The 24,664-nt window shown below is 53.6% G+C and overlaps 12 protein-coding genes across 12 annotated transcripts; 4 read left to right on the top strand and 8 right to left on the bottom strand.

Moving 5' to 3' along the window:
- Positions 1–348: 348 nt before the first annotated feature.
- Positions 349–1,359, top strand: P170DRAFT_52014 (EXPERA domain-containing protein). Its single transcript, XM_024855246.1, has one exon. The coding sequence runs from the start codon at positions 495–497 to the stop codon at positions 1,233–1,235; it is 741 nt and encodes a 246-aa protein (XP_024711177.1). The 5' UTR covers positions 349–494; the 3' UTR covers positions 1,236–1,359.
- Positions 1,360–1,988: 629 nt separating this feature from the next.
- On the top strand, positions 1,989–2,910 carry P170DRAFT_348006 (RTA1 domain-containing protein; the record flags this gene model as incomplete). The annotated part of the gene is made up of 2 exons (XM_024843661.1): positions 1,989–2,645; positions 2,713–2,910. Coding segments are annotated over 2 exons (855 nt in total), but the record flags the coding sequence as incomplete, so codon positions are not given.
- Positions 2,691–4,845, bottom strand: P170DRAFT_433349 (Zn(II)2Cys6 transcription factor). Its single transcript, XM_024848469.1, has 3 exons — positions 4,352–4,845; positions 4,015–4,299; positions 2,691–3,968 (listed from the first exon to the last, which is right to left on the bottom strand). Exons 1-3 carry the CDS (start codon positions 4,556–4,558, stop codon positions 3,120–3,122), a joined length of 1,341 nt encoding a protein of 446 aa, XP_024711175.1. The 5' UTR covers positions 4,559–4,845; the 3' UTR covers positions 2,691–3,119.
- P170DRAFT_396616 (aspartate aminotransferase family protein) lies at positions 4,844–6,818 on the top strand. The gene is made up of 2 exons (XM_024846127.1): positions 4,844–5,379; positions 5,435–6,818. The coding sequence occupies exons 1-2, from the start codon at positions 5,153–5,155 to the stop codon at positions 6,582–6,584; spliced, it is 1,377 nt and encodes a 458-aa protein (XP_024711174.1). The 5' UTR covers positions 4,844–5,152; the 3' UTR covers positions 6,585–6,818.
- A 42-nt stretch (positions 6,819–6,860) lies between these two features.
- Positions 6,861–7,833, bottom strand: P170DRAFT_433347 (uncharacterized protein). Its single transcript, XM_024848468.1, has one exon. It carries the CDS (start codon positions 7,778–7,780, stop codon positions 6,914–6,916), a length of 867 nt encoding a protein of 288 aa, XP_024711173.1. The 5' UTR covers positions 7,781–7,833; the 3' UTR covers positions 6,861–6,913.
- Positions 7,834–8,825: 992 nt separating this feature from the next.
- Positions 8,826–10,878, top strand: P170DRAFT_433346 (DUF4246 domain-containing protein; the record flags this gene model as incomplete). The annotated part of the gene is made up of 4 exons (XM_024848467.1): positions 8,826–8,970; positions 9,025–9,103; positions 9,164–10,114; positions 10,172–10,878. Coding segments are annotated over 4 exons (1,772 nt in total), but the record flags the coding sequence as incomplete, so codon positions are not given.
- Positions 10,879–11,191: 313 nt separating this feature from the next.
- P170DRAFT_471267 (uncharacterized protein) lies at positions 11,192–12,395 on the bottom strand (the record flags this gene model as incomplete). Its single annotated transcript, XM_024852824.1, has 2 exons — positions 11,192–12,168; positions 12,227–12,395. The coding sequence occupies 2 exons, from the start codon at positions 12,393–12,395 to the stop codon at positions 11,192–11,194; spliced, it is 1,146 nt and encodes a 381-aa protein (XP_024711171.1).
- Positions 12,396–13,757: 1,362 nt separating this feature from the next.
- On the bottom strand, positions 13,758–15,168 carry P170DRAFT_433344 (annexin). The gene has a single exon (XM_024848466.1). It carries the CDS (start codon positions 15,111–15,113, stop codon positions 13,800–13,802), a length of 1,314 nt encoding a protein of 437 aa, XP_024711170.1. The 5' UTR covers positions 15,114–15,168; the 3' UTR covers positions 13,758–13,799.
- A 659-nt stretch (positions 15,169–15,827) lies between these two features.
- On the bottom strand, positions 15,828–18,929 carry P170DRAFT_471265 (SH3 domain protein; the record flags this gene model as incomplete). The annotated part of the gene is made up of 2 exons (XM_024852823.1): positions 15,828–18,530; positions 18,867–18,929. 2 exons carry the CDS (start codon positions 18,927–18,929, stop codon positions 15,828–15,830), a joined length of 2,766 nt encoding a protein of 921 aa, XP_024711169.1.
- A 189-nt stretch (positions 18,930–19,118) lies between these two features.
- P170DRAFT_433342 (putative mitochondrial carrier protein) lies at positions 19,119–20,909 on the bottom strand. Its single transcript, XM_024848465.1, has 2 exons — positions 20,749–20,909; positions 19,119–20,691 (listed from the first exon to the last, which is right to left on the bottom strand). The coding sequence occupies exons 1-2, from the start codon at positions 20,824–20,826 to the stop codon at positions 19,294–19,296; spliced, it is 1,476 nt and encodes a 491-aa protein (XP_024711168.1). The 5' UTR covers positions 20,827–20,909; the 3' UTR covers positions 19,119–19,293.
- A 422-nt stretch (positions 20,910–21,331) lies between these two features.
- On the bottom strand, positions 21,332–22,326 carry P170DRAFT_433341 (histone H4). Its single transcript, XM_024848464.1, has 2 exons — positions 22,197–22,326; positions 21,332–22,001 (listed from the first exon to the last, which is right to left on the bottom strand). Exons 1-2 carry the CDS (start codon positions 22,204–22,206, stop codon positions 21,700–21,702), a joined length of 312 nt encoding a protein of 103 aa, XP_024711167.1. The 5' UTR covers positions 22,207–22,326; the 3' UTR covers positions 21,332–21,699.
- A 1,147-nt stretch (positions 22,327–23,473) lies between these two features.
- Positions 23,474–24,508, bottom strand: P170DRAFT_433339 (uncharacterized protein). Its single transcript, XM_024848463.1, has 2 exons — positions 24,105–24,508; positions 23,474–24,049 (listed from the first exon to the last, which is right to left on the bottom strand). Exon 2 carries the CDS (start codon positions 24,033–24,035, stop codon positions 23,658–23,660), a length of 378 nt encoding a protein of 125 aa, XP_024711166.1. The 5' UTR covers positions 24,036–24,049; positions 24,105–24,508; the 3' UTR covers positions 23,474–23,657.
- Between the last annotated feature and the right edge of the window lie 156 nt (positions 24,509–24,664).

The raw sequence follows: 24,664 nt of genomic DNA, 5'->3' as shown, positions 1-24,664 counted from the left end.
CTCGCAGCATCCTGTACTCAATGGTAATTGAAACTGATGACTTTTCATTGTCTGCTGTTACAGCAGCTTCGAAATGAAAGCATTGACTCGAAAACTCTGGAACGCGCTGGAAGGGCTGGGATTCGACGGGTTGTTCGTTGGATGGAACCCAAGTACCATTTGTGTGCGACAAAGAATGATTCCAGGAGAGGGAGAGAATCCATGGACGATGAAACGCAGTTTCTTTGAGGCGCCTCCGCCAAGCCCGGCGTTCTTTATCCTTAGGCCACTGTTGCCTCAGGCCACGGTCGCGTCGATCGGATCAACGCGTCCCAACGTTTCTTTCACATCAACAACCTCACAGCAGCTACATAAACCGTCGTCTGTCCTTGTCAAGTCGCGCAGGTAAAACCAGTCCCGCATCACCACCTCCATCTCCGAAACTGCCCCTCAATTCCTCACCAGTTCCTCACTCACAACCAAACCACCAGGGACGATATCCCCAACCAATCACGATGTCATCAGTCTCCAGCGCCCCCTTCGTCCTCGACACACCGACAATCCTCTGCATCGGATTCGCGCTGTCTTTCATGCCCATCGCCTACATCCTCGGCCGAACGCTGATCCCCTCGACCCACGCACGCAACCGCCTCCTCTTTTTCTGGCACGCCTACGACGCCCTCACCCACATCTTCATCGAGGGCTCCTTCCTCTACCAGTGCTTCTTCAGCTACACGACCGTGCCCATCGGCTTCAACCGCGAGCCGTACTTCCTCGGATACAAGGACCGGGTATACGGCGCCGCCCACGGCACGGGGCCCAGCGCCCGGCTGTGGCAGGAATACGGCAAGGCGGATGCGCGGTGGGCGGTCGCGGACCCGGGGGTGATCGCGCTCGAGATCCTCACCGTCGGGCTGGGCGGCCCCGCGGCCATCTACGTCTGCTATCTGCTGTGGCAGGCGTCCAGCGGGAAGTCGAGTGCGACGGTGCGCGGCGCCGCCAAGGGAAAGCTGTGGCTCGTTGCGCCGGCCCTGGCGACTGCGGAGCTCTACGGCGGGTTCATGACTTTTGGTCCGGAGTGGTTGACGGCCAGCTCGCAGCTGGCGACGGATAATCCGGTGTATTTGTGGTTTTATCTGTTCTTCTTCAATACGCTGTGGGTGTTTATTCCGGGGTGGGTGCTGTGGGAGGCGTTTAAGGAGTTGAAGGGGGCGTTTGTTAAGGCGGAGGGGACGAGTGGGAAGAAGAAGCAGTAGATATATGTGCTTGAATGGGTACGGGAGGAGAAGGGATAGGGGGTGGTTAATGAGTCGGTGCTTTGACAGCGAGATACCATACTATATTTAGCTTCCGGGGGTCAATTCTTTGTTTCGGGTTAGAGAGGTCTGTCAGTTGATTTTCCTGTAACTATGTCTATCAAAATATCACACATGTTCATTCATCAAAATCGCTCTGAAGAACGGTAGTCAATCGCGAAAAGGTGTAATAAAACCCCTACAGCAACCATTAGACTTTTCTATTTCCACCACCACCGTGTTAATACTTACCTGAAGAGAAATGATCTCCACAATTTCTCTATCCGAGAACTCGCTCCTCACACGCCTCCACAGCTCCTCGCTGACCTCCGGTCCTTGGATGATTGTTTCCGTGGAAGATGAGAGCCAAGATGACCTTACCTTTCTCGGACTCGTATTGCTCGCATTGCGACCGGGATCACGAAGCTCTTATTCCCTCGTATCTGGCGTGGCTTGGCTCTTTTTAGGGCTTGCAATGCGAAGTGCGAACACGAATTGGGCGAGCTGTGCGAAGATCTATATCGCAAGGCATCAGTTTAACCATGACTGTTGATTCCGAGATTCATATACAGCGGTTTTGGGTATAAAAAGATGGCAGACACCGTTGTTAAGTGGTTATATCTTCTACGTCTATATCAATTCATTTCCGCTCATCTTTCATTCATCTTATATCCTCAGCTATAAGTTTCAATCCCAAGTTATACCCACAACCATACCAACATGTCCGATGAAAGCATCTACTTCTACAACCCATCCCTCGCCGCCTCCATCCTCTTCACAATCCTCTACTTCCTCCCCTTCCTCTACCACCTGTACATGACTGTCCTCGCCCCCCGAGCCGGCAAATACAACCGAGCGGGCTACTTCATACCCATCCTCATCGGCGCTCTCCTCGAAGTAGTCGGATACGCAACCCGGTCCGCCAGCGTGCAGCAGCCGTCAGACGTCTCTCTGTACGCGGTATCCGCGACATTAATCGTGATCGCGCCGGTCTTCGTCTGTGCCAGCCTGTACGTCCTCACCCGAAGACTCATCCAGAGTGGCTCCTCGGGCGAAAAAGCCCAGTCCATTCTGTGCGGCTGCGTGCGCGTCGCCTGGCTTCCTTGGATTCTCATCACGTTGGACATCATCAGTTGTTTGACGCAGGGGTCGGGGAGTGGAATCGCGTCCGCCGGGGACTGGGAGGGCGATGAGAAAGATACGGGCGTGGGAGTGTTGATTGGCGGGCTGGTGTTGCAGCTTGTTACCTTCACGGGGTTCTTGGTGATCGTGGTGTCGTTTCATGTGGCGACGAAAATGCAAGGGAGGGAGGTTGACCGAGGAGTAAAGAAGATTCTGGTGGGGATCTATATTGCAGGGTTTTCCATCATGGTGAGTTGTTTGGTATTTCGGTTGTGTTTGGAGTTGGTGTGCGTTGACTGATTGACTATCTTGACAGGTGCGGTCCATCTATCGGGTTATTGAGTTCGCAATGGGTATTGATGCCTATGCGTTCAATCATGAATGGCCGTTGTATGTGCTCGAGGCTGTGCCGATGCTGATTGCGATCAGTGTCTTGGGATGGTATCATCCGGCTCGGTGGCTGCAGGCGAATGCGAGAGATGACGTGGAGACAGAAAGAAGGGAGAGGAGGTGAACTGGACTTGAGGTATCGCCAGTGGAAGTTGCAGATCCTTTCGACTGCTTTTGATGTTTGAATAGTTATGTGGTGGTGATCTTGGCTTTTCGTTTAGGGTTATCTTGTTTTTAGAACTGTGATAGAAGGTGGATAAGATTCCAGGATGCGACTTCGGTTTCTTGACTTGATCTGCAATCTCTACTACCATGCCAGTCTATATGGCAGATCTAGTGACTCTCTGCCCGTGGAGAGGGAAAACCACAAGAAGTATCTTTATCTGATGCAATCAATTCAGCCTGTCCCTTCACCAACCGACGCATCGACATCGGCAGCTTATGGTAGATCGTATTCGCCCATTGATGAACCAGCACGGTACCAAATGGGTAACTCATATCCCGACCCCTACCAGTATAGTCGAGAAGTGGTCGCATTAGGACTTCGACGGCAATATAATGCATGAACAGAGCACAGGAGACATAATTTCCCGGGGCAATGAAAGTCATGAACTCGAGATTCTCCATGTCATACCAAACTTCATATATCTTCGTAAGCCAAAAGAAGGCTTCCTGGGGTGAGTGTTGAAGTGCCAAGTAAGTTTGATGAATGGCTTCGAAAAAGGTGCGATGCGCGGGGCTTTGAAGAAGAGGACGTAGCTTTTCCAGGTCCTGGATGGAAGCCACGAGGTTTGCCTGAGTTGACATGGGGGCCTCAGTCGGCAGCCATGAGCCAACCATGGTAGACACCTCTTCTTGCGATTGCAGGGTAAACATTTGGCTCTTTTTGTACCTGGCTCGGATCTGGTTCGTCACTGTCGCGCATCCGCGCACCATGACTGCGAAGTCGACCAGACCGTCAGTCATATAGTAGGCCTGGAAAACAAGCGTGTAGCACGTAGCTAGTATACCGTCCATCTCAACATCCGAACAGCTATCTCCTTTTGATAGTGCCCGGCCTAGCAGCTGAAGAGCTCTTCCGCGATGGACGATGGCTATGGGCGTGTAGTGAGATCCGTTGGGTGTGATTAATGCATAGTGTGTTGCACCAAGCGAGAGAATAGCATGCATCAAATGGGGGCACTGAAGAGATTAGTATATTTGCGAATTAATAGGGTGGTGAACCAACCTCGTGGGCGTACGCCGGCACCTCTGTGGTCCAGGACTGCTCGCTCCCGAACGGCAGATGTGGCCGCGCAACCCGCAAGAAGTGATGGAAGAATCGTAAATCATTTCCCGTGAATGCTGATTCAAAAACTGCCATCGAGACGGAAGGAAGTTGTAAAGATTCTTGGTGATCGGCTCGAGAGCTCGTCAACTCTTGTCGAGTCCTCCTGTCCTCCACTTTACTTGAGTACCTGCAGTCCATATCTCTGGTAACACAATTTGCGCATGCTGGCCTAGTCTCTTGACACTGCATGTTTTTAGTCGGCAAAATACGTCGAGAAACCAAGTGGGGGTTGTACCTTGACTTTACGGGCCTTGCAATTCAGGCATCCTCGTCGGGACTTTCTATGGGGTCGTTTGAGCCGCTGCTGCTTGTCTATCGAAGCGGGTTTTTCTTGGAGAAAAGCTCGGACAGGACTGTCCTGATCGACTAATGTGGGAAGGTAGAAGCCAACGAAGCTTTCTGTGATGTGAGCAGGGTGACTGCGAGTCGGGATGCAGGCCATGGTGCGTGAATAGCTTCGGAGGTTTCCTCCAAGTTGGCGTTGATTCACCAGATGTAATATTGGGAATGTCGCTAGATATGGAGAAAGACTTCATGACTCTATTGCCAGATTCTTGCTTTCCCATCAACTCAGCCACCGTCGACACTTCAGGCAGCGCCTTTCCGCAGAATACGAGCTCTCCTCCGGCTCTGGCCACTCAGGATATGGCTCGGCGCTGGGTTGAATCATCTTTAGCCTGGACCAGTCGATTTCATTCTGGGCTCTCTGACTGATCATTTTGAGTTGTCGCGCCGTTGAATGATTGCTTTTTGTCGACAGACTTCCATGGAAAGAACATGTCAAGACTGGAGCCACCGGCATAAGTATGACCTCTTACCTTGGGACGTGGAGCATCAACATCATCTGAGGGGTTTCAACCAGTTTTCCACAACCTTATCGCATGAATCAGCGGGCCAAAATGGGTGGTTCCATCGTGTCGGCGTTTACCGAGTGGGGATCCTTTATCGGGCGGGGACATCGTCTCTTCAATCGGCAACACTTCACAATCCCATCGATCGGATTCAATAGCCATCAGTACTGATCGCAGAATTCACTATGACTGTACCGTCGGATCCAGAAAGCTCGACACAAAAGGCTAGGGAAATTCTCCTTTCAGCCCAGCAGCGTTACGAAGACCGGAACCCAGTGTCGAAACAGTTGCATGAAGAGGCGACCGAGTATCTCCCTGGTGGAAACACACGCTCGGTTCTGCATACCAGCCCGTTTCCAATTTGCATGAAGTCGGGCTACAAAAATCGTCTGGTAGACCACGATGGACACGAGTCAGTTGGCTGAGCCCTAGCGATTGGATTACTCGGAACATGCTAACTTCCACAGATATCTGGACTTTCTGAGCGAGATGACCGCTGGCTTGTATGGGCACTCTCACCCGAAGATCCGTGAAGCTGTCATATCGACCACGAACGAAGTTGGTTTGAACCTCGGGGCCTCAACAGGGGCCGAGGTGCGTCTGGCCAAGACGATCTGTGATCGCATTGCGTCGGTTGAGCAAGTACGCTTCTGCAACTCGGGAACGGAGGCAAACCTATACGCGCTCAGTGTCGCCCGCCAGGTAACGGGCCGATCCAAGGTCATTGTGTTCGAGGGTGGATACCATGGCGGCGTGTTGTACTTTGGCCATGGCATTGCGGCAAACAACGTTGACAAGGAAGACTGGATTTTAGGCCAGTTCAACGACGTCGAAGGAGCAAAACAACTGATTGCACAGCACAAAGAAGATGCCGCGGCTGTACTGGTCGAGCCGATGCAGGGGTCTGGGGGTTGCATACCCGGCACGGCCGAGTTCTTGCACTCCGTGCAAGACGCCGCGAAGGAGAACGGCCTCCTGTTTATCCTTGACGAGGTTATAACCTTCCGACTTGCCCCTGGTGGCCTGCAATCGCGTATCTTGCATCCCGTTCACAACACCCCCCTCAGCCCTGACCTAACAACTTTGGGCAAATCGATCGCAGGGGGAATGACCATCGGCGCATTCGGAGGACGACGAGAATTGCTTTCTGTTTATGATCCACGAAAGGCTCAAATCAGTCACTCGGGAACATTCAATAACAACTCGCTAGCCATGAACGTTGGACACGTCGCTCTCTCGTCCATATACACTCCCGACGCCTGCGTGGCGCTCAACTCGCTTGGCGACGAGCTCCGACACGGCTTACAGGAACTGGCCCGTGGTACGAAGATGGTGGTCACTGGCCTTGGTGCCGTTCTCAACATTCATTTCCTTCCACAGCCGGATCCCGAGTCTCCTTCGAGCCTGAAAGATGTCCACGAATTGGATGTGAGTCCCGATAGTACCGAGTTCATTTTGAAGGATCTTCTGTGGTTCCATTTACTCGAGCATGGAATCTGGATTGCTCGACGTGGAATGGTTAGTTTGAATTTGGAAACGACGAGGGAAGACGTTCAAACTTTTCTTCAGGTTGTAGGCGGTTTCTTGAAGGAATTTGAGGGTATTGTGCGACTGTGATCCAGCTGCCGCGGACACAGACTGAAAAGGCTTGTACATATTATCATTTAGTCATTCGAGTGTGATGTGAAAGTTGGTCGAGATCAAATGAGATGAAGTGGGAAGGAAACCAGAAACACCTTATCTGTCAGGTGATTCATCCTGGCCAACAAAATGTTCTGCCTGAATGTCTTATCATCTACTCTTTCTGCATTGTGGGAGCTGCCACCAAATTTATGTAGGCAATGAACCGACGGGATTCGAATTCACAGTCAAGCGTTATATCACATCACATGTCTTATATTCAGATATCACTTTTTTCATATAGCCATGCTACCGCTTGAAATATCTTACAAAAGCCCTAAAACACCGATAAAGCCCACGACGCCAATCCCAAACATCCCCAGTCCATTCGCGACCATCCTGCCTGCACCACTCTCACTCGCATCCCCGTCCCCAAACGCCTCTCTACACAAACTCGCATTATAGTTGCCCGTCACATTCCCCTGAACACAATTCGCCTGCTTAGCATTCAACTTTGCTCGACACGGATCCCGATCCTTCTCATCCGCATCACTCGAGCCTTTCATGAACGGACATCCACCTTTCGTAGCATCTCTGACAACAATCGAATCGGCAAAGACAGGACACTCCGCATCGAGCCCCAACTTGAATCCACTCGTCTCAGCTCGGCCTTTCTCCTCGACGTCGAAAAAATGGGTATTTCCCGCCTGGGTCTTGCCGATATTATACTGCGTGCGATCGCCGATCTGTGTACATGTCACCATGCTATACTTCCACGCGAGTGAGTATCTGCCGCTTTCGAGCCGGGTCCCGTTATAAGCTGTGTCTGGGAGAATAGCGATGTTTCCGTCGTCGAGGAGGAATGGCAAGTCGGTGTTATTTCGGTAGGTCATTTTGTATATCGAGCCTAGCGCGACGGTTGAGTTCTCTTCGGATCGCAGGTTCCAGGAGATCGTGTAGCCGAATTCGTTGGCGGCGGGGACATTCTGCAGGGCGAAGATGACGGGAAAGGAGGTGATGTTGGGGTAGGTTTTGTTGGGGAGGGGGAAGAGGAGATCGATTTCGATGGTTGTGGGGTAGGAGATGGCTTTGGCGGGTTGGATTATTGCGTTTGAGAGCAGGACCAGTGGGGATATTGTCGTCCAGAATGCTGAGGACCTCCTGGTAGATGATGTGGGTTTGGATGGCTTCATCTTGCAGAACGAAGGGTCCTGGGTAGATAACAAATCTGGGTCAGACCTCAATGTTCAGGGCGGTCTTCACATTATCAATGAAAGGAAAAGCAGCAGCCTGATATGATCGAGTTACCGACCTATTTGGCCTTGGCGAGGTTATCCTAAATTAGTCGATACGAGGTAGGGCTTGGCTTGGGCATTGGGCCCTGAGTATTATTCATTCCTGGCTTCCATTGGCGGCTGAATTGATCGAGGAGCGGACATTTTGATGCGATCAGCGGAAAGTGAGAACCATCTCAAGACTTGTTGTCATCTGGGAACTATAAATATGTCGGCAAGTTGGCGGGAAACCCAAGATTCACCAGTCCATAGCAAACTGCAACTGAGATCGGGCACATATGCCAGCGCATCTAAGATCTCACCATCCATTGTTCTTCCGCTTGAACTGCCAGGCGCTTGAACGATTGAATGAACAGAAGCCTGAACGTGGATATGCCCGAGGCTTTCTAGGCGCCGAGCGCCGGTACATCTGATGATCAGATCAGGTCGTTGGCACCAACAGATGCTGTCGCAATTTAGCCCTATCCTAGGTTAATAATTCTCAGATTATGTCCTGAGTCTGGAATAATCGAAACACCAAAGAGCTCACCTACACCATTAGTCCATCCTATAACAATAAAGTACGCGGCGTTTCAAGACAATCAAAATAGGGGATAACAACCCCACTTTTTTATGGGTAGAAAAAGCTAAAGGCAATGTCTTAGTTAGCTGCCTACTCTTACTGAGCTGCAACCTCCCGACTTCACCATCCAGACAGCGAGATCACCTAACCCTCGGTCAACAGTGAACTCAAGCATTAGAGCGTAATTCATATATTCCAGACTTTGAACTCACGGGGCGCAGTAACACGTTGAGATGATCTCGCGTGGAAACGGGCTTCTGTGGCGCAGGCGCCAGGGAAGGAACCCTGTAGGATGCCTAGGCACCTCTCTGCTACCTAACCCTCCCCCTTCGCTTATAAGATGCAGCCAGGACAAGAGGAAAACGTTCCTCAAATACAGCAGCATGACCGCCGCAATCCGTACCAAATCCACGCATCTCGATCTACCGGGTTACATGTTACCTCTGAATTACACCCCAAGAGAATCTTCCCGAAAGTTGTTTCCCAATGCGCTGGATGCATCTGGCATTGAAGAAGGATGGGCAAGGTATTGATTGCTTTGCATCCATCCATACGAAAGGGCAATACTAAACGCGCTCAGTCGGATCTATGTCCACCGCGAAATCCTTATGATGCAGGTGATGAACACTATTACGGATAAACCTGAATGGGAAAGAAAGGTAATTGTCGCCATCGTCCGAGGACCTTGTCATGGCTTAACTCACTGATTCACGTCGTAGGTGTTTGAAGATGATATCGTCGCAAAATGGCGAGAGGAGATCGCCGGTAGTGGTCATGACATAACCCCCAACATGATGGATTGGATCATCGAAGAACTCCAGTGGAAGGCCAGCATTTACCGCGAAACCGGTTATGTAGTTGCATACCAGACCGGTGTGGTAAAATCCGACTCTGCCATCCCACGGGAGCTGAAAGAGTTCTTGCGGCAGGCAGTTCGCTCTTTGGAGCATGTCCCGGAAAAAAAGAAAGACTACCACCCTGGCTCAGACAAACAGGTCGTCGACCTGGTACACCCATCGTTATTCCCTGTCATCTATGGCCGCAGTCGCATACTACCTGACCGTCTAATTGGCGTGGACGACTGTTTAGATAGTGTGGGACAGGGTGAGCAGCTTGCGGTACCTCCAAAGAACCAAGCGCTCAGCGATGATCCAACTCGTTTTTTTGGCCGGGAGTGGGCAGTGGACCCTTTCAGTCGCAAATTCCAGTGGATGCCATGCGATGTTGACATGGCAGGAGAATGTCATATTGCATCATACATCAATAACCTGCATCCGGAAAAGAACCGGTCTCTGTACGAGGTTATCGAGAAGATCCTCTCCAAAACAATCCCGCTGTGGGATTCGACATTGACTCACGTGGGGGATAATATATGCAGAATGCCATACCACAATGTTGAACTCGAGCCTCTAGACCCAGAGCCCGAGGAACCTGACGAGGCAGATGAAGATGCCATAGATGAATACTACCAGCAATTGGAGTCAGCGCCAATTGAGCTTCCTGAGCCGGGCACATTCGAGCCTCCTATTCCACGCTCATATAGCAAAGTTGATTTGCGTACGCAGTATCAAAAGGAGGGACTGCAAGTGATAGTCAAGCTAGCAAACATTGAGCTGACACCTGAAAAGCCGGATTATAACGGTGGGTCTTGGCATATTGAGGGACAATCAGTAAGTCGACAAGTTGTATGCACCATATATTCGAAACCTAGCACTCACGTCTGGTAGAACGAACACATCTGTGCGACCGCGCTGTACTACTATGACAGTGATAACATCACAGAGAACCATTTGTCCTTTCGACAGCGGGCAGACGACAACCTCATCATTGATTATCCACAAGACAGGCACGACTTCCTGCAGTCGGTCTTCGGCTTTCCACCCGATATCGACGGGCGGAATGGTGGCAACATCACTCAAGCCCTGGGTAACATCTCGACGCGCGAGGGCCGTCTCCTGACATTTCCGAACATCCTTCAACACCGGGTATCGCCATTCTCACTAGCAGACAAATCGAAGCCTGGACATCGCAAAATCATTGCTTTCTTCCTAGTTGACCCTCATATGCGCATCATCTCGTCGGCAAATATTCCACCGCAGAACACAGACTGGTGGACGAAGAGACACGAGGTCATCAACCAGGTGATGGGGAATCGACTGCCGGCCGAGTTGCAGTACATGATAAACGAAAATGTAGACGCCGGTTCCATCACCATGGACGAGGCGAAGGAATACCGACTTCAACTGATGGAAGAGAGAAGCTCTATGACAGTTCAGCGGAATGAGGAGTTTGAATCTGGGAACTTTAACCTTTGTGAGCATTAGAAGGGCTTCATCTACATCATCCAGGGATGTGCAGAATTTTCAAGGCACCGATGGGATGGAATTCATCAACCGTTGGCGATAGATGAAGGGGTGGAGGAAGTGTCGAGGGTCAGATGAGTTGGTAACCATGACCAACAAGTTTAACTAGGAGCCTGGTAGCCTCAGGCCAACGTCATTTACCAGTCATCCCCCAGGCCCGTCGAATCTACAATATGCATATTCCAAAGAGTTCATCAGAACGAAATCAAATAGATATCCGCTAGTCATAAACATAAAATCCTATGATACAAGCCCAGTCGATATCAAGTCAAACGAAAAACCAGAAACGCTTCCCATCAAACATAAACATTAGGCACGATAGTACCGACTCAATTTAGTCCCGGGGTATCCAATCACCGATCCAACCAAGTGGTCAGATCAAATCTAGAAACGCTGCGATCCGACGTTTCCGCGGTTATCGAGGTCCGAGTCCACACGGGGGTCGGCCTTGTTCATCAAGTTCGAGTCGTGAGGACCGGCGGTGGTGGCGCCACGGTAGCCACCAGAGCCGGTGGTGTAGCCGCCAGGCTCACCGTAGCTGTTGGTGGCCATGGCCTCGTGGCGGGCGCGGTTGTCGCGGTCAGAGTCGACGCGAGGGTCGACCTTGTTCAGGAGGTTCGAGTCATGGGGTCCGGCGTTGGAGGAGCGAGAGCCGTAGTCGCCAGAGGTGCTGCCGGAGTGGCCGTACGAGCCGGGGCCGGTCGTGGTTCCGGTGGTGCTGGAGCCGTAGCCGCCAGTGGTGCCGGTAGTGCTAGAGCCATAGCCACCAGTGCCAGTGGTGGTGGAGCCGTAGCCACCGGTGCTGGAGCCGAAGTTGTCACCAGTGGTGCCGGTAGAGCTGCCATAACCGCCAGTAGAGCCACCATAGCCACCGGTGGAGGAGCCCAAGCCACCAGAGGTAGTGGGCTCAGAACCGTATCCGCCGGTGGAGCCAGTGTGACCAGTGCTGGATCCCAGACCACTGGAGGTGGTAGTGTCAGCACCGTAGCCCGTGCCAGTGCCGGAGTGAGAGCCGTAGCCGCCGGTGGAACCAGAGTGACCAGTGCTGGAGCCGTAGCCACCAGTGGTGCCGGTAGTACCGGTATGGCCAGAGCCGTAGCCGCCAGAAGTAGTGGTGTCGGCGCCGTACGAGCCCGTGCCAGCACCGGACTGGGAACCGTAGCCACCGGTGCTAGAGCCGTAGCCACCAGAAGTGGTAGTATCACCGTAGCCGGTGCCAGCGCCAGAATGAGAGCCGTAGCCGCCAGTCGAGCCCGTCGAGCCAGTCACGCCACCGCCGTAGGAGCCGGACTGGGGGCCGGTGCTGGTGCTGGTGCTGGTGCCGTAGCCGCCGGTGGAAGCAGATTGAGATTCACGGGCCTCTGTTGGAATTGATTAGCATAAGTTCGAGGAGGCATGGCGATGGAATGAGATACTAACCACGTTCACTGTTGACGCGGGGGTCAAGCTTGTTCATGAGTTTGGAGTCATGAGGGCCATTGTCGGCAGTCTTGGAGTCGGGGGAGGAAGAAGAGGTAGGCTGCTGAGTGGATTCCTTGTCGTGGTGGCCGGTGACGGCGTCCTTGACCTTGTGGATGATTCCAGACATGATGTATGAGATATGCAGATGAGGTTGGTCAGACGAAGTGAGGGTATAAATGGATGAAATTTGATTGAAGTAGAGTCAGATAAGACAAGTTATTGAAATTGATGTAGAAGATGATATTAAACAATCCTCCGAAGCCAAAGCAGACGAATATATACCCATCCAGACTCCCCAAACAAACGAACCCAACCATGACGTAACTCGTCCGCCACAAGCCACATCAGCTCCCACCAGGAAAGCAACCACAGCGACTTGAAAGATCCCGGGGTAGAACCACCACCAACTAGTAACCATGACGTCCGGCGCACCAATCACCCCGATCCCCTGAACCAGAACCCGGGCCATCTTCTCTCCCGAATGGTGTCATACCTCGTCATAGCCCAGACCAGCCCAGGGTTCTCGGCGTCTCGCCTAGGAAATCCCACGGAGATCCCCACCAGCCCAGATACAGACCTGCATGGACCACTGGGTGGCTGTCTCGGGATCCACAGGACGCGAGTTCGTATTGCGGAGGATATCCCCCGAAACCTACAAGAGAGGCAAGTGAAATCAAATATAGAACAAAGGACCAGAGACCTCCCGACGGGATAATCACCGATCAGCCAACAAGCCGAGGACATGATCTCATGGCGCCAGAGACGGACGCAGGTCGCGAAGACGTCATGCAGCATCTTATCATGTCGTCGTTGCGGTGGGCCCGTAATATTTATAAAACACGCTACTCTCGATCCGGATGTCCATTGCCGATCATGACTTCAGCCTTATGTGGCCTGCGAATGCGCTCGCTTGGCTGCTTGGCGTCATGGCGGCACGGATTGCGAGATGGGGCGGTGGAATGAAGGGATCTTCTGGTTACAGGGTTGGTTCGGACGTAGTTTCTCTTAGTGAACCCTCTGGGCTCCAGGTGGTTTCTCGGAGTAAGTCACTTTCATATACAATTGACATATAAAATATACCTGCAGACTGCAGCACAGGTCATCTTACGTAAACCAGCACGTAATGGACCAACTTGATAAAGCAATCTGCAGAATATCATTCCTAGAGACAACCGGTTTCAAATTGATCCCTTGGGAGGATTCAAGAAAAGCTTGGCTTGCAGGCATCAATATTTCTCAGAAAGTCCCGGGTTTCAGCGCTGTTGAAGAAATCACTGTGCTAGGATAGTGATACCCACTGACAAGCTAAGACCATTTAAGCCTTCTACAAATGAATGCACAGAAAATACCAATGGAAGGTGAATTAAAAACCCCCAAGCATAGCCAATCCCCTCATAGTATCATACATTAACGTAATCGTAGCTAAAACAAAACAAAAACCAGTAGGCCACCCATGTGGTATCACAGTAGGAAAGATTCGAGAAGAGAGAAAAAAAAAAAAAGAGAATGAGGTCATCGGGGTGCCGTGAATCTACTCCAGCAGACCAACCATCAAGCGCTGGTAATCCCCACTAGTCTCGCCCCTCACCCGATCGACCAAAGCCTTCTGGAACTTGTGCTGATAAGCCCTTCGGACCTGATCAAGATGCGCCCGGTTCCAATGCACTCGCACAGCACGCACCACCAGCTTCTCGTCCTTGGTGCCCATGCCCTTCATGCAGTCTTCCAGCGCGACCGCATCACGCATGGCCGGATCCAAGGCGCCCTGCAGGATATGCATTAGGGCATCTTTCATATGACCCGAGAATTCTTTCTGAATATGCTTCTCCAAGGGCGTGTTGTACCGCTGGCTGTAGGCCTGGTTGATGGCGCGGAGCTCCTCGTCCGACGACCGAGCGAAAATGCCGCAGACCTCTTCGACATTGTTGGTCATTCGGCCGGCGGTCGCGGAATGAATGGACTTGGCTTCTTCTTCAATCATACGGGGGTCAAGAGGCATGGACTCCTCGTGGCGCTGGCAGCGGAGGACCGTCTTGAACAGACCCAGCGTTTGGAAAGACAGATCGCCCTCCACGTCTTTCTGTAGAGAGCGGTTGTAGGTGCGCTGGTACGCGGACATAATGGCATGGAGGTCGGCATTGGACCGACCCAGCAGGACGTCGTTGAGCATCCACTCCTTCGTGCCGACACCGTCAACTGCTTCCCGGACACAGGCGACGTCATGTGCCAGCGGACCGTCAATGACAGCCAGCAGGCCCTGGCGCAGATACCCGCTGGTTTCGGACTTGACGTCCTTGTAGAGATCGCGGCGGATGTGCTCGGTGTATGTCTTGCGGACGGCGGCCATTTGCAGCGGATCCAGCTTACTGATCGTGTTGATGAGGGCCTTCTCGTCGGTGCCGAATCCCTTCATGGACTTGCGGAGTGCGTCTGCCTGAGGACGGAACTCGCCGGGGGCGACCTGTCCGGGTGTGTATCCCAGCGACGGAATAGCTGGCTGGCTGGGGAACTGAGCTTGTGATGGGAACGACGGAGATGGGTAGGGGTGCTGTCCATGGGCACCGGACATAGGTGGTGCTCCATGGGGATATCCTGGATGATGGCCTTGGGGAGGTCCCTGCGGAGGACCGGGAGGAAATCCATGACCGCCCTGAGAACTGGGGTAGGGAGGATAAGGCGAGCCACCGTGAGGAGGGTGACCCTGTTGGGGCGGGCCAGGAGGATAGCCGAATTGCTGAGGATGACCGCCGCCGTTGGGGTACGGGGGATTCTGGAAGCCCTGCTGAGGGTACGGAGGGTAAGGCGGAGCTCCGTGGGGTCCTCCGTGGGGAGGTCCCTGATGCATTGGAGGACCCTGAGGAGGACCGCCGTAAGGGGGGTACGGTGGTTCTAGACGCGAAAAAAAAAGTCAGCATTGAACATCCTAGTGGGGGTTGCGGGGTAGAAGACAGCGGGGCATACGATTAGGAGGATAATGATGCGACATGGTGAGATCAATCGAGAGCGAATGTGTAGATCGAGATAGACAGGAGGCAAAACTAGAAGCAGAAGAGGGACAGGAATATTTATCTGGAGGCAAGCGGGGAGATTCGGCTCTCCCACCCGTTCGTCATGGTGGCGCAGCAGTGGGGACAAGGCTGTCTTCCAGAAAGCATCGATGCATGGCCACGCTGCGACGGAGTACGTCTCTGTGGCGCAGGGTATGAGGGTCATGCGATTGGGTCTGGATGCACTAAAAGATAGTCGATGAACGAATTATTCCGTAAGGCTGCTAGAAATGCCGGAGATACACTGGCGGCGTATTCGTTTGCAAGTGGCGCAGTTTTAGCGGAACAGACGGAACCCCAGGCATCCCCAGGCATCCATACTCGTTGCCTGAGATCCGAGGCAGTACTCGAGATATGTGGAAGACATCCATTCATCAATCATTCAACATCATATACATACATCATGTGGCTCATGGCTCATGCTATGACAGAAACATGCAATGGTGAGCATCGAATGTCCACCTGAAATCAACGACCGGACAGAACAGAAAACACGAACACACCCTCTCGGGCTAAGCAATCTCTCCCACCACAAAAACATGAGCGCCAGGAAACAAGCCCGTCGAGCCGGCATAGCATCCCCAATACCAATCGTCGTTGATATTCTCCGCCTCGGTGATTTCGGCGCCCCGGGGAAACATCAACTCGTCTTGCATTCCGTCCTCCGGATACCACGACCACAACGCATGAAGAACGACGCCCACGCCGCCATTCGGGGGGAATCGACGAGTGGACGGGTTTGAGCTGGCCGTAATCGGAGTCGACGGCTCCGAGGTGCTATGGTGAGATCCGTTGCGATCGCGCTCAACCATCCACGGAGTGCGTACGCGCGAGGCCTTTTTGCGTCGCTCGGCGCCTTCCTTCCAGCTCCAGTCGCCGGATGGAGTCTCGCTAGACGGCGTACCTGCAACGACGGGCGATGCCGACGCCGATGAGGAGTGTTGAACATGTTCATCCTTCAGTGCGCGGCCGCCGACCAAGTCACACACGATCACTCGCTGCTGGCCCGCCTCGTGATCCTCAAACCCGATGACAACCATCCGATGGCCCTTCAGACAGCGTCGCCAGCCATTATGTCCATTTTCCTTGCGGATCTTCCCGGTCGCCACCAGTTTGAGATAGCAGTTAGCACAAATGTCGTAGTCGCCGTTGTTGCATTCTAGGCAATGGAATCGCAGAACAGATGGAGGAATGGGATGGGCACAGATATCGCAGTTGGTCGAGAAGGCGAGGATCTTGAATGCTTCGCTGCGAGCCGATGACGGAGTCGGCAGGTCGGAGCGGGTGTCAGCTGCAACGCGGCAGATCGGCAAGAGTGCATGCGTGCAGCATTTGCCCTGGTTGACACATCGATTGCAGAACCCCCAGTCGCCTTCGTTGCAGTCGTTGCATTTCCAGAAGCAGTTATTGGCGGGAGAATGGCAGATTTCGCAGAAAAGCCCCGTCTGCAATCTTCTGGCTGGGTCGTCACTGGTCACTTCTCGCCCGTCTCGTGAGCGACGGACGCCGTCCACTGGTCGTTTGTACTTGGATGACATCAGAATATGCTGGGACTCATTGGAGGGGGCAGGCTGGTCATTGGAGGCAGCGCAAATCTGTTCGTAGTTGGTTTTTGCAGATGGTCCAAAACCCGCCCAGTTCAAACAGCCCCGGCCCTGGCGGTAGCATCTTAGACAGAGATGGTAACCACCTTCCTTGCATTCAGTACATTTCTTGTGTAGGCTGTACTGGATATTCGCTTTTCCACATCGGTCGCATGAAATCGACGGTTCGACATAGGACGCCGTCATCTGCGAAGCGGTGGATCGCGACGACGACGATCGAGATCGCGCATCCTGCCGAACCGGGCTGCTGATTTCGGCAGTCAAGGAGCTTGTCGTCGCAGGGTTGGTGATAATAGGCTCAGGGCGGCGGGCGCTCGAATTGTTCTGCACGTTCTGTAGAGGCGAGGGGGCCGACGTAGGAATGTCGATCGATTGTCGACCAGGCCTCTGCCGTCGCAGCTCCCTATCATTTGCTCCATTCACCCAGATATTCGGCACGCTTTGTTCAGATGCAGTCGCCCGCCGTGATCGCGGAGCCGTAGAATCAGACGCTCTGGCCCGTTCGGAGTACGAATTGCGAGGGCGCTCGGCAACCATGTCGCTCGACGACCTCGTAGCCGGTCTCAACGAGACCTCCGACGACGACGCCGGATTAACAGGCACGGGCGACGTCCGCCGGCGACTACTCCCCTGATCAGATAACCGCCTATGATGACCTGGCTGGCCCGACCGCGACACCAGCGGGTCCAGCAGATACGGCCTCGACACGGGCGGGTTTCTCGACGATTCGCGGGGCGACGTCGTCGTAGTAGGCGTCGTAGGAGCCGACGGCGGAGGCCTCTGCACAGACTGCGATCTCGCCCGAGGGCGACTCGAAGGCTGCGAGGGCGTCTCGCCGCCCTCCTGTCTCTGCTGCGATCGCGACCGCAAGCGATGTCTCCGCCGATAGGCGTCGGCAATCCGCTCACTGAGCTCCTCTTCCTGGCGCGGGCCGAGATTATCCAAATCGATATCCTCCAAGAGCCCCTCCTCCAGAATCTGCCGCAAAATCTCCTCCTCCATCGTCTCGGTATCCGACAAACTCAACAACGACCGCAAACTACTCTGATGCTCGATCTGCCTCGTACGGCGCGACGCATCCTCCGACCGTAGTGCCCGGTGCTGTTGCTGCTGCTGGTGTCTCCTGGCCGCCCTATCCTCCTCTCTCCGTCGCCTCGACCTCGCATCCGCATCGACACTCTCTGCCCTGCCCGCGCGACTCCGCGACTCCCTCGCCGACCTCCTGGCATCTCTCAAACTCAGCTCCCTCACCTCCTCCAACAACCTGCGATCCTCTTCGCCCTCGGCCCCAGCGGATGCCTCCGCCACGAGGGCCGGAAACACCGACTCGCCATGTTTATACTTCTTCGCGATCTCCTCCCTCTCGGGCTCGGGCTTTGCTCGCTCGGGGTTATTCGCCAGGACCATATCCAGCAGCGTGGTGACGGTAGCATTGGGTCTGGTTTCGCGCACGACGGCGCGACACGATGGGCAGGTGAAGCGCGGGGAGGAGGACGACGATCGACGGCGGGCGCCGCCCTGCACGGCGAACCATTCTTTCAGACACGAGCCGCAGAAGGTATGTAGGCAGTCGAGGAGGGTGAGGGGTTGGTATAGCAGGTCTGTGCAGATCTAGAGAGGAGAGGTTTCTTGGTTAGCAGTGGATATTGGGACAACTGGACGGTTGAGTGAACCGTGGTTCGGGTTGGGGGTAAATAGAAGGTATGGTTGATGGGCGATCGGATGGATCTACTCGGTCGCGATGCCGATAAATCGAGGGAAAGGATCATATAGACCCATCGCGAGCAAGGGCCAACTGCTGTCGAACGAGTCGGAGAATGAGAAAGTGACCGAACGAACGGTGAGCGGACAGCGGTGCCTAGCATTCGCTCACCCCACGTTCTGGTTCCTTCTGACTCGACCGTGGCGTTGACCATGAAGAAAAAAAAGAAAAGAAAAATCACGTACCGAACAAGTGAGTTCTTTTTCCAGGTCCCCCAGTCCGGGACCACTGCGTGGTTCAGGCTCCATGAAGAAGAGCAGCCAAGGCTGAGGGGAGAATGGAGGAGAAGTGAAAGGCAGGTCAAGTCAAGTGGGCGGATCGATCTCGGCTGCTTTGGTTTTAGTGCTCGGGGCTCCACCGGCTGGAATGGATCTCCGCATAGGGCTGTGGATATCGTAGATTAATTGTAGATTGTGGCCTACGGAGTATGGCTCAGGTTGACAAGTCAGAAAATGAGATGCATGGACTAGTTATGGATCGGGGACAAAGAAAAAAGAAAAGAGACAGCAGATTGGACCGCCACAAAAACTCCCGCTGAAAAGAAGCCGCATGGATCACCGGATTCAATATGAAACAGACACAACCACCCGGTGCAGTACTGCGGAAGGAGAACTACTCTTTCCCAAATTTCTCCTTCTCCCAAAACCAATGGTACAGACTGCGCCATTCAGCCGCTTCATCCTCCACATAGTCGCCTACCATCTCCGCCGTCTCGTTGGAATCCGACCAGAAATCCACACCGCCAGGTCCGCTACTCGAGGTCATCTCGACCGCCACGTTGCCCGAATGACTGCCCAGGATCTCGCCCGTGTCCTGTCGCGCCTTGTCAGCGAGGTCCCGGGCGCCTTCCCGGGCTGCATCCGCCCACTCCTCGGCCTGTTCGCGCGCGCGCTCGATTAATTCTTCGGGGGTCGGGTATCTCCTCAGGACCACGAGAAGGAGATAGTAACTATGAACGATGGCGGAGTAGATGGCATCCTTGGCGAGCATGGTAAAGCCGTGGGAGAAGAACCCCTTCAGGATCTCCCCGGGTAAGCCGGCGTAGAGCGCAGAGACGCCGTCCGTTCGGGCGATCGCAATCACGTTCGAGATAATCGCCGGCGTCAAGGATATTCCCTCGTCGGTATCATCTTTCTCGCCGCTATCCGCACTCTTCCCAGCCGCTGGCGCATTAGAACCCGTGACCTGCGCTCGTGTTTTGGCCATGGAGAACGGATACGTGACCGACGAGGCGGCCGACTTGCTAATCGCAGCCAACAGGAACGTAATAATCGCCGACGAGGAGCGGCCACCCCGCTGGTCCCGACGAAGAAAACTGTATTTGAGCACCTCGTTCAAGAAGAAGGTAATGGACGGGTTCAGCGTCAGGATCAGCGACGCCGAATACCCAGACCAAAACCCCTTCAGCCCCTTCTCCGCCTTGATCTTCGCCGCAATATCTCTGGCACTCACCGACGCCTTGGACGTCTGCTTCCGCGCCACGATGTTCGCCAACGGCGTCGTGAACAGCTTCGCGAAAGCGCCCGCCAGCACACCCACCGCCAACTCATCCAGCACAGGGAGCACCGTATGCTTGTTCCTCCTGCTCGCGCCAAACCGCGCATTGATCCTCCGCTGTCTGAAGAAGCCATACGCCAGGAAGAAGAGGAACGAGTCCGCGACAGTCTTCGCCGTATCCTGCGCCAGACCAGTGTAGAAGCTCCCTAGTCCCTCCCGGGCGTAGATCTTGCGAGCGGCATCGATGAAATCCGTGTACTCTTCGTCATCACCTTCGTCTTCGTCATCGCCATCGGATTTCGCCTTCCCCTTGTCCTTCTTCCTTTGACTCTGCGTTTGCAATCGCGCGATGATCAGACTGAGAGGGTAGGTGGCGAGATTGGAGACCGCCGCTCCGACGGCACCGGCGACGGCGTTCCCCAGCGCGGGGAGAGCGGGGCCGCGAAGGGCAGCGGTTTTCCAATCGTGCTTTGGAGGGGTTTCTTCGTAGCGGTGGTAGAGTTGGTAAGTATCCTTCGAACCAATCGTCAGCGTATATCACCAAGGGAGGCGAAATGCAAGATCAATCACCCTATCATTAGACAACACCAGACGCAGAGAAAGAAGCCATACCAGCTCAGGATTATACGAGATCTTGTATTCGGACATATTGCCCCGAGACAGTGCGAAGCCAATCAATCGTGTCAATCGCCTCACCTGGTGGCAGAGGTTCGAAGCAGCACAATAAATAGGCAAGATAGCGACCGACGACAAACAATGTCAGACACCTGGGTCAGGTCGCGGTAATAAGTACCCGAGGCCAGCTAGTCATAGGGTATGGGAACCGGTCGTGATGGTTAGATCTCTTGAAGAGGAGGGTCCCAGAAAGAGAGCAGCGAACAGGAAGAAGCCGGTAGACTGGAACCATGCCATGGCCTGCTTGCCAAAGTGCATCGACCGAGGTTAATCGCCCTCCTTCGGGGGAGCTGATAACGTCATGCTCCGCTTGGCCCGTGCACGCAACGGGCGGCATGTGATTTGGCACTTTCTTCTCCATTCCGCACGATGAAGGAATTCCACTAGAAGTCTACAAGACTACAAGTACAAGACGCACCGTTGATTCACGTTTCGAATCCGCTTGGATTTGTTATCCTGGTCTAGCAGCTAGACAGGCACGAGGTGTCTACAGACAGTAGAAACAATCCAGCCATTCCTTCATATCCGAACCCATAACCCAGCAGACGTAGATAGATATCATTTGAGAATAAACCAACCCAACCATCCCGAACCCCGTACCCAGTTTGTTGTAAAGAGAAAAGCGCAGATATCCCAGAGCCTTTGCTTGAAAGTAAAAGGAGAATAACACCGCAACCATGACCGTCCATCATATCTGGCCATTCATTTACGCATCCATGGTCGATGTCAACGAGCCAGCGGGCAGGCCAGTATTCACCAATGCTCTCGCAATGTCAAGACATGACACGAGAATGATTTCGAGATTGAATGTATGTGGGACAGCCAAAAAAGAACGAGACCGATAATTTAGCCACCGAAACCGTAGAGGGTACGGCCCTGGCGCTTGAGGGCGTAGACGACGTCCAGCGAGGTGACGGTCTTACGCTTGGCGTGTTCAGTGTAGGTGACGGCATCACGGATGACGGACTCGAGGAAGGACTTGAGCACACCGCGGGTCTCCTCGTAGATCATGGCGGAGATACGCTTGACACCACCACGACGCGCAAGACGACGGATGGCGGGCTTGGTGATACCCTGGATGTTGTCACGCAAGATCTTGCGGTGACGCTTGGCGCCACCCTTGCCGAGACCCTTGCCACCTTTTCCACCTGCAGACGAAGTTCACGTTAGTATATTGATGTGTATTTGAAGAAGTGGTGGACATGGGGACAGGTTGGCGAGGCGGGGACCTGAGGCTATATCGTGACATCACGTGCCCGTCAGGGGTGCAGGACACTCGATAGCCTCAGACGATCATCTGGGATCAGAACGCGGGACGGAGGCAAAAACGCGAGGATACTTACGTCCAGTCATATTGTCAGAAGGTTAAAAGGTTAAATTTGGCTCGAAAATTGATGGAAAGTGATGAAAATGGTGGATGGCAGATGATGAGACGCGACGCGTTGCGGGTCGGGGTGCTGAGAGGAGGAGTTGCAAGAGGGAAGAAAGGAAGAATGGAACAACCAAAAGGGTGCAGGTGGGAGAGGGGCGATCGCTTAAATACGTTTCCCGGGGCGGGCGGCAAGCGAGAGTGATTCGGTTTCGCTTTCGCCCTTGAGCTGAATGACTAAGCCCGGGGAGGTGATCTAGAAGGGTCAAAAGCAATGCGGCGCGTTGATTGGCGGGTCGCGGCTGGGAAAAAGCGCGTTATGAACGACCGCTTTCCGTGAGGTGATTTTGGGGCGGGCAGACTGAGGCGGGAGCGCTGCCTGCCCGAGCGAACGGGATCGGCGGGTAGGTCACGTGATGCTTGGCGTCCGGAGAATACTCCCACAGCCACAGGCGCTCTCGCCACGCCCCGCCACGAGTCCGTTGGATAGATAGTTATTCTTTGTTGAACGAGACAATCTCGCTACTTTTGCTGCGGATACGAGCCGTTTTAAGCCCCCCCCTCCCCCAAGTCATCATGCTCTCTCCAGTTCCAAAGTCTTGTCTGAGCGGCCATGTCCTGCTCGTCTCTCACCAGCATCCCGTTCGGCACCTGTCGTTCTTTCGAAGCTCATCATCGTCCATGAATCGCTGATTCTTCTCCTTTTCTCCTCAGGTTTAGCAGATATAGGGGCGGTTCCTTGGTCGACAAAATTGTCACCAGCACCGTCCTCACTCCAATCACGGGCCCCTAACGTCGACTGATCCTTAATTGAGACTCGCTTAGCGGGGGCTCTCCGACACGCCATCACCCTACGTACTGGGTTGCTAAGTGCTTAGGCTAGGCTATGGGGGCTGCACAAGTACCTTGGGACGTGAGAGAGAAGACCCGCATGAGTAGGTTCAAGCACTTTTGTGATATTTGGCGCTGACCCACGCGCTGGCATGCATCAAGGATGTGGGCGAGTCCATGATGTTTGCACGGGTGCGAGCATGGCCAAGAGCAGCACCGCCGGTGGAAAGTGCTAGCCGAGCTTTGATCACATGAACTTTTGGCAGGAGCGGGTGTGGTATGAAGTTTCTTGACTGTCGAGGCATAGCGTCTTCGCTTGGGTCATCTCAGGTCTACTAAAAGCTAGGTTAGGCACAAGAGGACATTATAATGGAACCAGTTGCACCAGACGGTCTCACAGAGAAACAGCAAGCGAGGCTAACAAACAGGGCAAGACTTAACTATAGAGCTCAAACTCTCCCTCCTAGGCATGTGGATTATATGATTACGGATCAGGAAATATTCAATCTACAACAGAACGCAGGGTCGAAAGTCCGGCGAATGTGGCCTGGCAGCCAAAATTCAGATATACAAAATCACACCTATTGGGAACATATCGTATACCTCAGTTGTTTCCCTCGATATCGTCAACCAAGTCGTCGGCAAGTTTGTCCGCTGCCTGCTGCGTTGGGTCCTCTTTGACGTTGACCCACGCCGTAGCGTACGTGTGGTGAGACCCGTTCGTTTTGAGTAATCTCTTGAGACCACTATTCTTTGCCTCCCTATTGATCTGAAGGTTTACAGCGACCAGGTCGGGGTTATCCTGCTTAGGCTCTCCCGCATCTAACCTAATCTCCCACTCTGCATTCTTCCTAGGATTGTCCGCTGGCCACACACGACGACCAGGAGTACTGGGGTCGAAATTCAGTAGGCGTTTCGGGCCGGACGCAGTTGTCATAGCGGAATCGATAAGTGACCGGACTTTGCGTTTGAGGGCGTTCATCTTGAGGTATGGATCTATCGAGCCGGCCATTAGGGATGTGACAACGGGAGCATGTTGGGAGAAGGGTACCTATCAAAACTTCTTCGAAGACAGAATGTCTGCCTTGGTCTATCAAGGCGCGGGCTTTTCTTTGGAGAGGTGAATTGTCACTGAATGGGTTGAATCTGCATGGAACTCCTGATCATCCCGTTGGAAACGCTCACTTATATATTGCGTAACAGGCTTCTGAGAACCTCTCATTTCACGCTAGACCAAACCTCTAGCCGCCGACTCACTACTATAATTATCAAAGTTCACCCCTGTTCGAGAATTACTGGATATTGAGGCCCTGCTGAGCGCTCGTCTTTGGCGCTGGGAAATCGATTGCGCCAGGCTTCGAGTTTCAAGGCAGTGCTGAAGCTGGCCCGCCTACAACCAGACATCGCGTCATTAATGGTAGATGGTGTGGGCCTCATTGTCTATACCGGCGTATCGCGCAGCGGACAATTGGTTGAGAGAACTTTCATATGTATGTATCTAAGTTCATAGGTAGGTGACTGCGTGGGCGTTCTCTGGTCGCCAAGACCGAGTAGGCGCCGGATAGCCAAAAAAGGGCTAGCGCTGGTATTTTTAGACGGATCTCGGCCGCG

This window comes from Aspergillus steynii (assembly GCF_002849105.1).
Source record: "Aspergillus steynii IBT 23096 chromosome Unknown P170scaffold_1, whole genome shotgun sequence".
NCBI classification, from domain to species: Eukaryota; Fungi; Ascomycota; class Eurotiomycetes; order Eurotiales; family Aspergillaceae; genus Aspergillus; species Aspergillus steynii.
The sequence above is the reverse complement of the archived record's forward strand: the minus strand, read 5'-3'. Positions and strand labels throughout refer to the sequence as shown.